Source organism: Elgaria multicarinata, chromosome 7, assembly GCF_023053635.1.
Source record: "Elgaria multicarinata webbii isolate HBS135686 ecotype San Diego chromosome 7, rElgMul1.1.pri, whole genome shotgun sequence".
Lineage (NCBI taxonomy): Eukaryota > Metazoa > Chordata > Lepidosauria > Squamata > Anguidae > Elgaria > Elgaria multicarinata.
In genome coordinates this window covers 37,374,898-37,390,126 of record NC_086177.1, presented here as the reverse complement: position 1 = coordinate 37,390,126, position 15,229 = coordinate 37,374,898, and the positions used below count along the sequence as shown (strand labels likewise).

Sequence of the window (15,229 nt, the reverse complement as noted above, 5' to 3'; positions counted from 1 at the left end):
AAGCAGGCAATGGGACTTGTACTTTCTGTTGCAGAGGTCAACATAGTATCAAAACTGTAGAATTTCTTGTAGATTCATATGGGGTCAATTTCCTCAGTGTTTCCTCAATTTTCTCCATTGTTAAATAATTCAGAATTGTTCCCCAAATATTCAACTTAACTAACGTTGAAAGGTTCCTGATAAGTTTAGCTAAGATTCAATCGGGTACAAATATGTTACCAAATTTGTGGACTTATCTGCTTCTCCCATAATTAAAATTATGAGTTTTGGGGTGTTCTTTATCTTTATGTTACCATCTTGAAAAAAACTAAAGTTTCAAAAATTTAAACTTCTTAGCTAGTCAAAAAATGGACTTTCAGAAATATGAATTGGTACTTGAAAAATATTTTTTTCTGGGAGTTGAGCAGATGCATTTCTTCTCAAAATCTTATTTTTTGTGTTGTTTTTCTTTAGAGAAAAAATTGCTTTCCTAACTAACCATATTTTAATTTTTTCAATGCTTCCTGGTTATGTGGATGATATATTGACAATGCTCTTCTGCAACTTTTGAATTTCCATTCAACAGAAAACTACCGAAGGTAAGTTACTTTTTTATTCTCCTCATTTTGCCTTGTATTCTTTCAAATGCAGATCATTTGCTCACATGTGTCTTCAATAGCTGTTTCCAATTCACTTTAAAGCAACTGCCTTATTTTTTTACCTAATAAGTTCTTATATCAGGTGCATAGAAAAGGTTTGAAAATGGGTAGGTGGTTCTTTCTTTGTAACATGAAAAATTACATGAATGTCTGGTTCACTTACTGTCAGAATAAGACTGAGGTGCATATTCACAGGGGCTGTTCACACAACATGCTAAACCACACTCAGTGGTTTAGTGTGTGTTGTTTTGAACCATGGATTTTTTTGTTGAACACAGCCAGGATGGCTTGCTAACCATGCAATGTGGCCCAGCAACACACCATGGATTCTCAACGAGAATTGTTCAAGAAAATAAGCTACACTGCATGGTTAACAAGGCACCTTGGCTGTGTTCAAACAATGTGGTAACCCATGGTTCAACAAACAGTCAGTGGTTCAAAACACTCAACCGCTGAATGTGGATTAGCATGTTGTGTGAACAGCCAGACAGAGTACACTTTGCCAGATGTATGTAGTGGATTGTTTGTATGTCATTCAGGGGCAGTTCAGATGTTCATTAACATAGCATTAACCTACATGTATGTTGGATCTTGGTCTCCAGGTTGGGCTAAAGTGCTATCAATATGTGGATGAGTTCTACCTCTCATTTCCATATTATGAGCCTAGGAAAGCTGTTAAACTCTTGAACTGGTGTTTTGAGTCAGTTTTGAGTTGGATGATGGCAAACATAATGAACTTAATCCAGACAAGATGGAGGTACCATGAGAAGGAAAATTGACCAATCTGGAATACATCTGTTTTTAGAACAACTGCAGACTATATGTGGCCTACACTAAAATAATTCTACTTTCACTACTGCTGTTGATTCTTAGCTTTCAGGAGTTTATATAAAGTTGAAAGTGTCATACGCTAGATAAGAAAGCAATAGTGAAGTAATCCAAGAAAAAACATTTGAAATTAAATAGAGTTTTTTTCAAACCTGCAAATATAATTGTTTTGCTCTTTATACTGGTGTTTAATTTTGTTTTACGTTATTATGCAGGTGTTTGCCTTTGATTACTGCTTCTGGTCTATGGATGAATCAAACACTGCAAAATATGCAGGTATAATTTTTCATTACTACTAAAATTCTGTTCCCGACCTATATTTAATGCAAACCTCGTTTCTTTTGTACTCTGTGTATACAGCATTGAATTTTATTTCTGAGTTCGAACTCTTTTGTGATTTGGTTAAGCTCTTGGCAGTATTTCCCTGTAAAGTGAGCATTGTAGTACCTGTAGATCAGGATTTTATTTATTTATTTATTTATTACATTTTTATACCGCCCAATAGCTGAAGCTCTCTGGGCGGTTCACAAAAAGGATTGACCCAAGACCTTTTGCTACCTGAGGTCTTGCACCCAATCTTCCATTCCAATATAAGAAAAGTCAAGGTGCATATTACCCAGAACCTACACAGATTTAATTTTATAGGAATATTTTATTTCAGAGCATTGACAACCATCTCCAAGCTCTACATTTAATTCCAGAAAAATAAGTTGGTTTTTAAGCAGCTCTTTATTTCAGATTGGTTCCCATGGTTGCCATTGCCATTCTTCAACTAATTTCAGAGAAGAAATTATATTAGCAGCATTTCATGGCTAGGGCATGCTGGGTGTTGTAGGACGTAGGGGTTGTAGGGGTGTTGTAGGACGTACACCCTTGATTTAAAGCGAAGCCTAGTATGTTGAACTGTGTCTACCATGCCATTCTTTACTATATTTCTATGGGTTTTTCAGGTAGATGCAGCTTTCTCCTTTAGTCTTCCTAAAGGAGCAAATAGAAGTGTATTTTCTTGCAACTGATCATTGTCAGATGTTGGGTAGTGTGTGTGGAAGTCAACTTTAATTTTGTTCCATAATCAATGGTTTTGATCTTGTAATTTTTACATTTGAATACTCATAGTTTAAAAATGTATGCTTCTTATTTGCCGTGTTTAAGGCAATCCTCTGCTACTTCTGTACCCGATGCTCATAAGCCTCCAAACCTGGAGGCTTATGAGCATCCAGTGTAGAGTGGGAGGAGTGACGGAGATGGTTGTCACCTCTGCTGCTCTTCCCTCTCTCCATTTTAGCTGGATAGGCCCATCTAGCTGGTGCATCTCGGAGGGAGAGAGGAGGCTGGATAAGCCTCAGGATGTTCTGATTTCTTTCTTTCTTTCTTTCTTTCTTTCTTTCTTTCTTTCTTTCTTTCTTTCTTTAATTTCTATACCGCCCAATAGCCAGAGCTCTCTGGGCAGTTCACAAAACAATTCTTAATACCATGAGCTGATAAACATTGTAAGGAGTGGTTGTATCGGTAGTGTTAAGACAGAGTAAGATGGTGTAGGACAATTCATGCCTGTCATCTCTCAGGAGGCAGTCCTGATAATGACATAGTGATTGCACCTGAGTTAGTTGACCTGTACATCAGTCCACATCCAGCCCACAATCAAACAGTTGTACTTACGGGGGCACAATTGTAGCATCTTAAGTTGAGGTATTTGATACCCATGGTTAAGATGATTGCAATAAAACAAAATAACAAAAAGCCATATTGTTCAATTACAACAAATTTCATAGGCCGGAAAGGAATAGTTTCTAAGTATGTGAGCTTTTGAGTTACTCCTGACACTCTTCCTGTGGCTGGATGTTATAAGAAAAACTTAAAATGAAAGAGAAGATGATTTACTCAAACCCATTTTTTCATTAACATATAAAAACCAGATATGTACATATCCTCATGGGGGGATGAGTTCTGTATAACTAAAAAGTTTGCATATTGTATTGTGAACATTGGTTGGTCTTAATGAAGGCATTTGTTTACTATTTTCTGTGATTGTAAAGATCCAATTGCTCTGTGATTATTTAAATAAATTAGGCATGGTTTAGATGTCAATTTTATTCTCTTAACTGTTGCTGCTTTTTCTTCACTTTTTTAAACGTAAGGATTTGCTTCAGTTTTGGTGATAATAAAATATATGTTTTTATGTTCAAGGCTTTTGTCTCACAATTATGTATTAAATCTTATAGGTCAACAAGTTGTTTTCAAGTGCCTTGGTGAAGGAATACTTGAGAAGGCCTTTCAGGGATATAATGCTTGCATTTTTGCCTATGGACAAACAGGTGAGAGTATTGTCTTTCTGGGTTACAAGTGGGAATACTTCTTTATCCCAGGGCCTTATTGGGGAAGGGAGAGCCAGTCACCAGTGTCTTCCTTCACCCTGAATCTCTCCTTGAGTTCAGGGCTAGATTTCTCCATAGTTGTTTCTCCATAGCTGTTTTACTTTCCTCCCATTCTATCCCTTAAGAGAGCTGTGGTTTTTTTTAATGTTTATTTAGATCAATACAGTGTATATATGCCATAAATAAATATGCATGTGTGCGTGTACACACACACACAGTGTTACTGAATTCTCACTGCCCAATTACCTTTTTAGATTTCTCACTTCCAGCCATTATCACTTATACTGCATAGCTGCTCCCTCAGTTGGCGTCACTCCCTGGGTTCTGGTATGCTCCACTCATTGTGGATATGTCACAATTTAACGGCAACATGTGGAAATGTGACAGCTAAAGCTATTAAAATTATAAGAGCAATTCACAGTCCAATCCAGCTGCTTTCTCTTGGGTAATAAGTCCATTTGCACTAGTGGAATTGCCTGATGTTGCTTAGGCTTGTAAATTATCACTCTGTGTACATTTCCAGTATTACCAAACTTGTTCATTTTAAATGGATCCAGACCAGAGCAAATGGTTCTGTCCATGTGTTTGTATTTTGAGTTGATATAATAAACTGAACTTTTTACTATCTGGTGAGAGTTAGACCAGAGGTAGGTTACCCTTAAGAAAAATCTGTCCACCGGAAGGAACTGTGAATGGGAGAGACATCTTTAAATGTGCGTACCTCACATGACTAGAACATACATTGATTTTATGTATATTCCCAGACTGCTACCATAAGGTCAAATTTCAGTTCTACCATGAACTCAGTAGATGACTTGAGGCAAACCATATTATCTCGGTCTCATGCCCCTGTCTGCAGTATGGAAATAGTACAGGCCTAATTTACAGGGATGTTTCCTCATACACAGTAATGTATCTGAAGGGCTTTAAATATTCTGAAGCAATAAATAAATGCTGAGTATCATCATCTTATGCATGAGGGCATATCACAACATAAATAACTTGTTCCACATTGTAGCTTCTATTCAAGAATCGTTTTTCAAGAGCAAATAGAAACAAAACAATCTCTTCTCAAGCTGAGTCTAGATTGCAGGCAACATGTTTCACACCAAGAGCCAAATAAGTTGGGGAGTTTGGGCATATTTGCATAATGTTCAGAAATAAAAATCGTATTACTTTTGCATTATTATAATGGGTATGAGTCGCAGTTGGTGAGTGTGTCTTACTACTTTTTCAGTGAGAGGCTAAGTCAAGAAATAATAGTTTTTAAAAGAAGTGGTGATGGTTACCAATTGAAATTTCTGATTTAGTCAACAATGAAAATATATTTGGCTCAGGTTTATACACTTTTAAAACAGATATTAAAATAACCAAAATTCTGGAAACATCCAGGTAGAGATTCACAAAGTCAGAACCTGTAAGCACTTTGGGAGGCAATCCTATGCACGTTTTCTTGAACTTAATAGGACTTACTCCTGAATAAATATGGTCCTGGATCTTGTTGTAAGTTAGATTTAAACATATCTGGCTTTGATGAGACAAATGATCAATAATAGACAACGCTACATAAACTCCAGCTGAAAAAGTAATCTTAGTATGATTAAAGATTATCTTGAACTGTAGGCTCAGTACTGGTCTATTTAAATGGTACCCAATCAGAATTGTGCAGACTTCACAGATGCTTTCTCAAACCATAATGCTTTGGTTTTATATGTATAACATTGTATCCAAAGGTTAGGGGAACCTCTGGAGCAGATTTGAGCTGCGCAAAGGGGAGGAAAGGAAGGGAAAATCCTGTTTGTGTAAGCGAACACCTGCATATCATGTTACAATAGAGCCCATAATCTAAATTCAGCTCAGAAGAGGAGTGCACTGATTTCTTGTTCTTTGTTTGCTATGGGTAGCTGTGTTTCATTTTTATAGCTGTGTTTCATAGAGGTCCTTGTGCATCTCCATCTTGCAAATTATTCTGAGGAGATTGCAGGTCTACTGGCTGTTTATACTAGTGTTTAGAGCCATATTTCAAGATGTGCACTTCATGGCAATGAACAAAGATGGCAAGGCAGAAGACTAACTGCCAACTTTTACATTTCCCTATAGTTAAGTTAAAGCAGATATTTCTAACAAACGAAATAGTTATGTTATTTCACCACTGTTTAGTTACAGCTTAATAAGTGCACCCACAATGTTGACAGTCAATTCCTTTCTTCCTGGATGAGTTTTCCTGTAGATGGGGATGAGAAGGCAACTTGCACTGCACGTTATTTGTTACCTGTCTACTGTAAAAAATAAAAAAAGGGAGAGGGAAAGTGAAATGGGTGCAAGCGACTTACTGACTTACCTATGTATATTCTTGCATGCAGCTCGTACTTGGAAGAACATGCTCACTTGTGTTAAACTATCATGCAGTTCAGGTCTACATCCAGATTTTAGTGTGCTTGTGGAATGGCGGGTAGTATAGGAATTCATTCAAAAACTTCAGGATGGTTTTTAAACTACACATTTTTATATTCTCTTTTAGGCTCAGGAAAATCCTTCTCAATGATGGGCAATGCAGAGCAGCTGGGTCTCATCCCGCGCCTCTGCTGTGCTTTATTTCAGAGAATCACTTTAGAAGAAAATGATTCACACACCTTTAAAGTTGAAGTGTCCTATATGGAAATCTATAATGAGAAGGTCAGAGATTTACTGGATCCTAAAGGGTGAGTAATTTGTTGTGTTAGTCAACATGGCAAGTTTACACATGAAGTCGGCGGACCTGCATTTAAAGTGACGGGTCTTCCATTGTTATGTGTAGTGTAGATTTGGCTGTGCTGACTACGGAGACCTATATTTACTGAAGTGAAAATATCAGCCATCTGCAGTGGGTGTGGTCCTGAAGGCAGCTGGCCTTTAGAGTTTGCCTCATGGGATGTGTACAGATGTTGAATTTTGAAGAGCAATGGGAGCAACTTTGCTTAAGGGCATGGCACTGCTATTATGGTAGTCTGATACTTATACAAAAGTACTGGGGAATGGGGGAGAAAACCAGATTTTTGTGGTGTAAAGGCTGTTAATTTCATTGACCTGGTTCACACATAATGGCAGCAAATTGGGCACATGGCATGTAATCTGGCAAATCATAGGTTAACTAACCCATGGTTTGCCACCATTGTGTGCGAACGGGGCCATTGTCTTGTTTTCTAACCTTATCTTGCAACTGGTTTCTTTATATCCTATTATGTCTTTTCCCACTGTGGCTGTAAAAATGAGAGGACCGTGGAAAAAAATAGAGGAACAAAATACTGAAATTCAGATCGTAATGTTATGAGATGCTATGTTTGATTAAAGTAATTGCCTGTGTAATCAACCCTTGCATTTCTAATAAGTGAGATTTTTCTCTATGGAGTAAAAGTTTACAGGTCAGTGAATGGATACTGATAATACTTCTTGTATTAAAGGAGTCGACAGTCCCTCAAAGTTCGTGAGCACAAAGTTTTGGGTCCATATGTAGATGGTTTGTCTCAACTAGCTGTTACTAGCTTTGAGGTAGGTAAAGTACAAAGTTAATGGTATTCCTGGGGTTGGGGAAAGAGCATCTACTGAGGCCATAGCACACCACTCTGTGCCAGGTCGGGTAAACAATTGAGTGGGTGAATGAGCATTTGCACTCTGCGCAAAGAAAAGTGCTTATGCACACAGGTACATTTACACTAAAGGAGAAAATGTAACTTATATATATTCAGTCTGATGTGTATTTAAACTTTTGCAGCACATTTTAATATAGAAATCTTAATGGGCAGTATCCTCTTCAGCAGTAGCGCTAACGTAAGTTATGTTGCGCTGACATAAATTACCTCTAGTGCAATGCCAATAACATTTACTGGTGCAACAGGTTTTCCAGGGAAACCCATTGTACCAGTAAATGCTATTGGTGTTGCAGTAGAGATAGCTTATGCTAGTGCAATGTAATTTATGTTAGTGCTAGTACTGAATACGATATTTCCCTTTAGTAGTATATTAGCAATTGACATATTTAAGTTACTTGGTAAGTCAGTCAACAGAAAATAAATTAATTCTGCTACCTTCTATTTCCAAAACTACTGGAGGAGGGGGGAATAAAGTTTAATATTAATCATATTAAACTTAAGCAAACTGGTGTATCAGATCTAATGTAATTGTCTTTGGCCTTTATATATGTGGAATATTTAACGATTCTAGGTGAAATAAATTCTTGATCAAATTAAGTGAAGATCGTATTAGTGTAAATGGGATGACACAGTGGCCCAGTTCTCATGCTATAACAAGCTGTGCTTAACAAACATGCGTGCTGGTGTCTTCCCATCTACTATCGCCGTGACAAACAACACAGGGACACTTTGTCACAGGGTTGTTTATGGTGACATCCAAACTTGGAACACTGGGTTGTTGGGGGACAAACCCTTGGTTGAACCCATAAGTTGTTACGATGTGTGAACCGGGTCATTGTGTTTATCTACCCAAATTCATTTGTGTTCACCTGTTTAGTCATTAAACACTGTTTTGAAATATGGACTTTAAGAGCATGTCTGGTTTCAGTTGAGAACAGGTAGAATGTGTTGAAAATGAGATGAAGCATATTTATTTAGAACTAAGCTGCCTTGTATCCCAGCAAAACAGAATACAATGATTTTAAAATCACTGAAATTCTTCCATCCATTTCTAAGTTAATCTTGAGCCCTTACTTTTGTAAAGTTCTTTGGCTTGGACTTTGAGTACATCATGGAAAATAATTCCATGATGGATTGGGGGGGGGATGACTAAGAACATGCTTAACATGTGATGCTTTAGGTTACTCATGTTCATATTTCACATTTTTGGATGTGCTAAGTTAATGTGGTTACCATAAATTGGAAATGTTGCAAATGGGAAGAATAAGTTCATTGTCACATCCATTGTTCTTTGTTATGCTTCAGGATATTGAATCATTGATGTCGGAGGGAAACAAGTCCCGAACTGTTGCAGCAACCAACATGAATGAGGAAAGCAGCCGCTCCCATGCTGTATTTAATATTATAGTAACTCAGACACTTTATGACCTGCAGTCTGGTGTAAGTGAATTGAGTCTATGGTCTTACTGAAATGTTACTACATTAGTAATGTGATTCAAAATGTGAACTTGTAATTCCCATCTCCTTGATTTCAGTAGCACTCATCCCCAAATACATGGTGTTTAAAACAGGGGTGTTGGTCTCCAAGATCTAGAAGAGATTTTAATAAACGCAGTTAAGCCTTGAATTAAAGATTTTACTGTTGTAGGCAATAAGTATTCTTTAATCAGGGATAAAGTGCTAAGGTGATAACAGGTGACCTGACACCTTTAAATTTCAGATGCCATGACAACCAGCTTCAGCCAAAGAATATGAATATATATATATATTCTCAAATGTCATTTGTGAACACGTATTTCTGTTAGACAGTGGGTTGGATTCAGATTTAGGAATCATATTAAGAGTGAACCCATTCATTTCAATGAGTATAAGCATAACTAAGTCTGCAGCCAACCTCACTGTCCTTTATTTTGCTATTACAGATGATACAATATACTTTAAATGTTAAAGATCCAATGTGGCCTTTACTATTTTCCTTTGATCTGATATTATTGTGGTCTCTGTACAGTCACACATGGGAATAGGCAGGTGCAAGTTAGCTACCAAGAATTTTATGGAAGCAGTTTAGACAAGGTCTGGTCAATACTCATCAGGTAGTTCTGCCTTATGATTAGAAAAAGAAGATGGTGATGATGCAGTGAGGTCAATAAAGAGAATGGAATGGAAAACTGTGCCAAAGAAGTATGGCTGCTGTTATTTGGGATTGGTTTCAGAAGGGCAGACAATTCAACAACTTCTGTCTGGGATCGATACTGAGTAATTACTTGAGGTATCCATAGAAGAGGATTGAAAATCTCCTCAGAATGCACATGGTGATCACTTGTTTAAAAACATCCCAATGTAAATTTCCACACACATGGAAAGCTAAATTCGAGATAGAACTGGGCTAAAAGCATGACAGAAACATGCCTAAGTTGGAGGACAGAGCTGCTATAGCCCCCCTCTATGTGCCCCAGGTGCTAAAGACAGACCTTTTCAGTGGAGGGCCCCCAGTGGTAGAATATCCTCCCCAGGGAGCCTTGCCTAGCATCTACATTATGGACTTTTCGGCAACAGGTGACATTTTCTCTCAGGTTTTTTAATCCTTCAATTCATAAATTCTTTGGCTTTGGCTCTCTTTTGTGAACCAGTGAGGTTTGGCTACTGGGCAGTATAGAAATTAATAAATAAGTAAAAACAGGGCTGGAAAGGAATTATGGGTGTTCACAAATATTTGTTAATGTTGGATTATAATGCTGAAGTCTACTACATAATAATGTGTAATTGGTTTAAAAGAGAGTTTAACTGCCAATAATTTGGCTGTTTTTCAGGTTCCTTACAATCCCACTTTTGTTTTTGCACTCTGAAAAGTCATTATTTTTGTGTTTGATATTTCTTTTGTGTTTCTACTTAGAACTCTGGAGAAAAAGTGAGCAAAGTCAGCCTGGTAGATTTGGCTGGTAGTGAAAGAGTTTCTAAAACAGGAGCAGCAGGAGAACGTCTGAAGGAAGGCAGCAATATAAACAAGTAAGGGCTTTGGTAAAAGTTCAATTGTCCAAATAAACGCTCGTTCTAATTGCACTCATCAGAATGTCCTCCAAATCAAGCTTCTTATCAGTAGGCTTCATACAAATAATTCCTAAGATTTACAATAGGCTTCTTTTTCTGTAGTTTTTTTTCTGTTAATGAGCCAGCCCTATGACTAAGGCAACATCTTCAGCTTGAATGAAAAGGTGCTTAGCCACTACAATTTCTTTACACACCCATTTCCCCAGGCAGTTGTGGTATAAAATTTGTTGCATTGCTTTATTAAAACGCAAGAGTAATTAATAGGTAATAAGCCACAGTTTAAGGGTGTGTAGCCTTCAAGACGTCTGGGCCTCACATAACTGAAACAATGAGTAGTTACAGAACATTTTAATACAATAACTAATGTACTTCCACAGAAATGAGTAAAATGACAGTGCTACTATTTTAGTTATATTATTCTTTTCTAGAATGAAAAGCTTCATAATGCAGACTCCAAAATAAGTATTTTAAAAATCGCTTGATTTGCTTACAGTAAAGCCTTGCTACTGAGTTGTTTTGTTATTAAACAAATGACAAACAATGTAGCAATCAAGTCTTATTTTCATTTTTTAATAATAGGAATGCTTTGTCATATATTTGTGCACACTCCACTCCCATGTTAATTCATTCAAGAAGAAGATACTTCAAGGCAGGTGGAAAGTGCATTGACACTTTGGCATGCTGTAGACATAATGCACCCATCTCTTAACTGTGGTTAAGAATTTGGAAGCAGACCATAGGATGATGTGATTCATCCCTTCTTCCCTATTTTGTCCATGTCAATCATGGTGGAGCATTACATCTGCACTAGCACTATCCATGGTTAAAATGTAATCAGGGTTAGCTTCTTACCCAGGGTTTGGAGCGGACTTTCCACAGGGTGTTTCACCATGGGGCAGTTTTTTCCAGATACCCCAAAAATTGCTATATCAATTATCCAGAAAACATAACAGTGCAATCCTGTGTATGTCTACTCGAAGTAAGTCCCATTGAGTCCAGTGGTTTAGCCAAACAAGCATGTTCCCCAAGAATGCCATGACTGCTTCTTGTGCTTTGATTTCTTCCAAATGAATTGTCTACATCTTAGTTTGAACTGATCTCATGTTGAACTTATCTGCTATGCAAGATGAGTCAGAGAATCTTAGAAGGCTCTTTATGCCTAATTATACTTCTGCCTAACCTGAAGTGGACCCAGGCCAGCCATTATCATTACAATTGGTGCATTGATGCTTGGCATTTCTTTTATGTACATTTCTCTCTAATTGTGTTCCTAAATTCACAAACAAATAAGTTTTTAATTTTGGTACTGCACTGGTACTTAATGGCTTGAAAAAGAATGGAGTCCGAAATTAACTTCTTTTGAATGGACTAATAAAGTTTGAAAGAACTGTAAATTGTTTAGCATTTCTGTTCCTGTACATGTCAAAACAGAGAAAATGTGGAAACTGTAAAATCACTGTGTGTGAAAGGGAGTGGGAGGGGAGGAGAGTGCATGAATAAATGAGTACTTGTGGTAGGTTTTAATATTATTTAGTCTTTTTTTATTTTATTTAAGCATTTTTATGCCGCCATTCAGCCAAAAAATGGTTTTGTAAGCTGCTCTCACGGCAGCTTACAAAAGTATTTCTTGACAGTCCCTGCCCACAGGCTTACAATCTTTAGTATTGAACAATATATATTGAAATTGTATATATTTGGGTATATAATGGCTTATTTCCCACTGTTTAGCACTTCCTCTTTATTGCTTTGAGCAAGGAATTTATTAGCAATGTGTAAATTGTATATTGCACATAGCAAAGTGAACTCGAACATGAGCAAGCCTTCCCTGATTAACCAGCCATGGTTTTATTGGTGCAATCTGATTTTAAAGGTGGTAGTGGTGGTTATTATTATTATTATTTTCTTCTCCCCTTTTTATTATTCACCACTCAGATATGTTATTGGTTGTGAAACAGTATATGAATCACATAAATAAAAAAATTAACAGAGTATTATTTTTCTCATGCCCCATGTTAGGCTGTTAAGAAAACATGTTTTTCCCCCTGAGCTTATAGCAGGGATAGGCAACGTGCTGTACCCCAGCTGTTTTGGAATATAGCTCACATAAGGCTCAGTTCACATGGCTAATGGTCAAGGATTATGGGAGTTGTAGTCCAAAGCATCTGGAGAGCCTTGGGTTGTTATGAGAACCATTTATTTTTAGACTATCGAACAGTATTAACATCGTATGGAATGTACAAAAATTAAGTCATATTAGAGGGTATCCCTTTTTATTGTATTGCAGCCGTTCCTAATATTACTGTATTAATAATAATAATAATAATTTTATTTCTTACCCGCTTCTCCATTTTGATTGAGGCAGGGAACAACAATAAACAATAAAATACATAAAACTGAATTAAAACATAATATACATTGTTAAAAACATCCTTAAAAAATTCTAAAAACATCTTAAAATTCCATTGGATAGATTTAAAACCTTCAAACAGTTTTATTTTAATACTCCATTGGATTTTTGTTTGTTATATAGAACTCTTAAACTTGCATATTCTGACTGCTCTTTTAACACCTATATAGAACTGGAGGTTTACTATTCTTATGTTTTTGCTTACTAAATCATGATCCATTGTTCTGGCTGAAGGCTTCTGTTGCAGAGTAGTTTTGATTTAAGAGGCATGTTTACAATTTCTTTAGAAGTCTATTAATTATGAAATCCTACCCCTTTTCCACTTCTGTTTCTCTCATATCTACCCAGTACCTGGGTGGTCTTTTCCTTTGGCTGCTATTTATTTGACTGTGTGTGGTACTACATAGCACTCCGCTTATATCCTGTTGTTGGCGTTCATTGTGACCTGCATGTAACATCCCTTAGTGTCTGGATTCATTGGTTTCACAACCTATCTTATCCTTCTACAGACTCCTATTACTCTTAAAATCCTTTTCAAATCTTCACAAGTTCTAGAGTTTATTATATATTGTAAATCCTGCTTTTTCTTGAAAGACTTCCTCTTGTTAATATTAATTATATATTTTGCCAAATCACATGTTACATGTTCAAGCTATGACAATTTGCTGCTCTCCTAGGTCACTCTCAACACTAGGTTTGGTTATCTCATCACTTGCAGACCAAGCAGCAGGAAAGGGGAAAAATAAATTTGTGCCTTACAGAGACTCTGTACTCACCTGGCTTCTCAAGGTAAAAGATGACCCTCTTTCATACTTATGGGTGAAAGTAGAAATATCATAGACTGATACCAGAGAGCTTCGGCTATGGAGCGGTATATAAATTTAATAAATAAATAATAATTTAATAAATAATACCATACTTTCTTGTACACCATTGTACAAGTTTCTGAACTTTAATGAAGTGGGAAATATTGCAGGTACAATGGGCAGCATCCAAAACTGCCACTCCACTTATGGAATTAACACAGTGCTTGTGTTAAACGACCTCTAGCGTTACACCAATAGCGTTAAGTTGGTGTGAAAGGTTTTCTGAGGATACTGCTCATTGTATCTGCAACATCCTACCATAGTACAAGAGGTTGCTTAAGCTAGTGGTACGTAAATTGCATAAGTGGAACAGCAGTGTTGGATACTGCCCAATGTCTTCCTAGTATGACTTGTTACTTCTTGCCATATTAACATTTTGACAACATTGTTTATTTGCCATTCTGATTTTTATACTGCTAAGAGCTGTGTAGATCAGATGCAGTTGAAAGAGATGCATCTGGATTTTGAAATTATGGGCAGTATCCAATACTGCTGCAGTATTCCTGCTGTCTCTGCTAGTACTTCTTAAAGCAACCCTCTGCAAGCTCCATTGAACTGCCTTGTTCTGGAAACGAGTGTTTCCAGTAGCTTCTTCTGGTTTTAGGGTCTGCTAGCTTCTTGTTGCGCTAGCAGTGGTTCATATTAGTGCATGAGCAGCATTGTATACTCCCCATTGTATGTTAAAAGTTAAAGAAGTAACACATCTAGACCATGGGCCTGTTTTGAATCTGTCTCACTTATTAAATGTGCTCTTTAGGACAACTTGGGAGGAAATAGCCAAACTGCCATGATAGCCACAATCAGTCCAGCAGCTGATAATTATGAAGAAACACTCTCTACACTGAGATATGCAGACAGAGCTAAAAGGATTGTTAATCATGCTATAGTAAATGAAGATCCAAATGCCCGCGTCATAAGAGAACTCCGTGAAGAAGTAGAGAAACTGAAAGAGCAACTTTCTCAGGCAGAGGTAAATCTTGTGGAAATATTTATTTTACTGGTGACGTTTAGTGAAATGCATGCTTTTGATTGCTTCCCTACAGCTTTTAGAACAAAGAATGGAAAGATGTTATTGAGTTTGCCTCTAGAAATATATTTAAAATAATGTTTTGGATCTGCTATAAAACCTGTATCAGAACAGGTTTGTTTTGAAGATAAATTGAATTGATGCCCTTGATGTTTAAGTAGTTATACTCAAGGAGGTGACTGTTCACAATCCTTAGGGCAGATCTGAGATTTCAAGGGGATTCATTGCGGGGAGCTGCTAGTGGTGTGTGTAGGAGGTTTTGTGCTGCTGGCAACAGCTGAGTGTGCTTCGCTCCTACTTCTCATTCCCTGTGTGGGAAGTTGGCCGAATGTCCTTTGCTTGTCCTCCACCATCCCCTGGTGGGAAAGGCAAAGGACAAGTGAAGCTGGGCACTTTTGCAAGCACTGGCTA

The 15,229-nt window shown here is 37.1% G+C and overlaps 1 protein-coding gene across 6 annotated transcripts in view; it reads left to right on the top strand.

Moving 5' to 3' along the window:
* Positions 1 to 15,229, top strand: part of KIF13A (kinesin family member 13A) — an 85,822-nt gene that overhangs the window by 17,527 nt on the left and 53,066 nt on the right. For all 6 annotated transcript variants that reach the window (XM_063130427.1, XM_063130423.1, XM_063130425.1 and 3 more), the window contains exons 3-11: positions 566 to 578; positions 1,682 to 1,742; positions 3,689 to 3,781; positions 6,363 to 6,543; positions 7,282 to 7,369; positions 8,776 to 8,910; positions 10,364 to 10,476; positions 13,603 to 13,714; positions 14,549 to 14,761. In XM_063130427.1, coding sequence (XP_062986497.1) covers positions 566 to 578; positions 1,682 to 1,742; positions 3,689 to 3,781; positions 6,363 to 6,543; positions 7,282 to 7,369; positions 8,776 to 8,910; positions 10,364 to 10,476; positions 13,603 to 13,714; positions 14,549 to 14,761 — 1,009 coding nt within the window. The remainder of the gene's footprint in view (positions 1 to 565; positions 579 to 1,681; positions 1,743 to 3,688; positions 3,782 to 6,362; positions 6,544 to 7,281; positions 7,370 to 8,775; positions 8,911 to 10,363; positions 10,477 to 13,602; positions 13,715 to 14,548; positions 14,762 to 15,229) is intronic.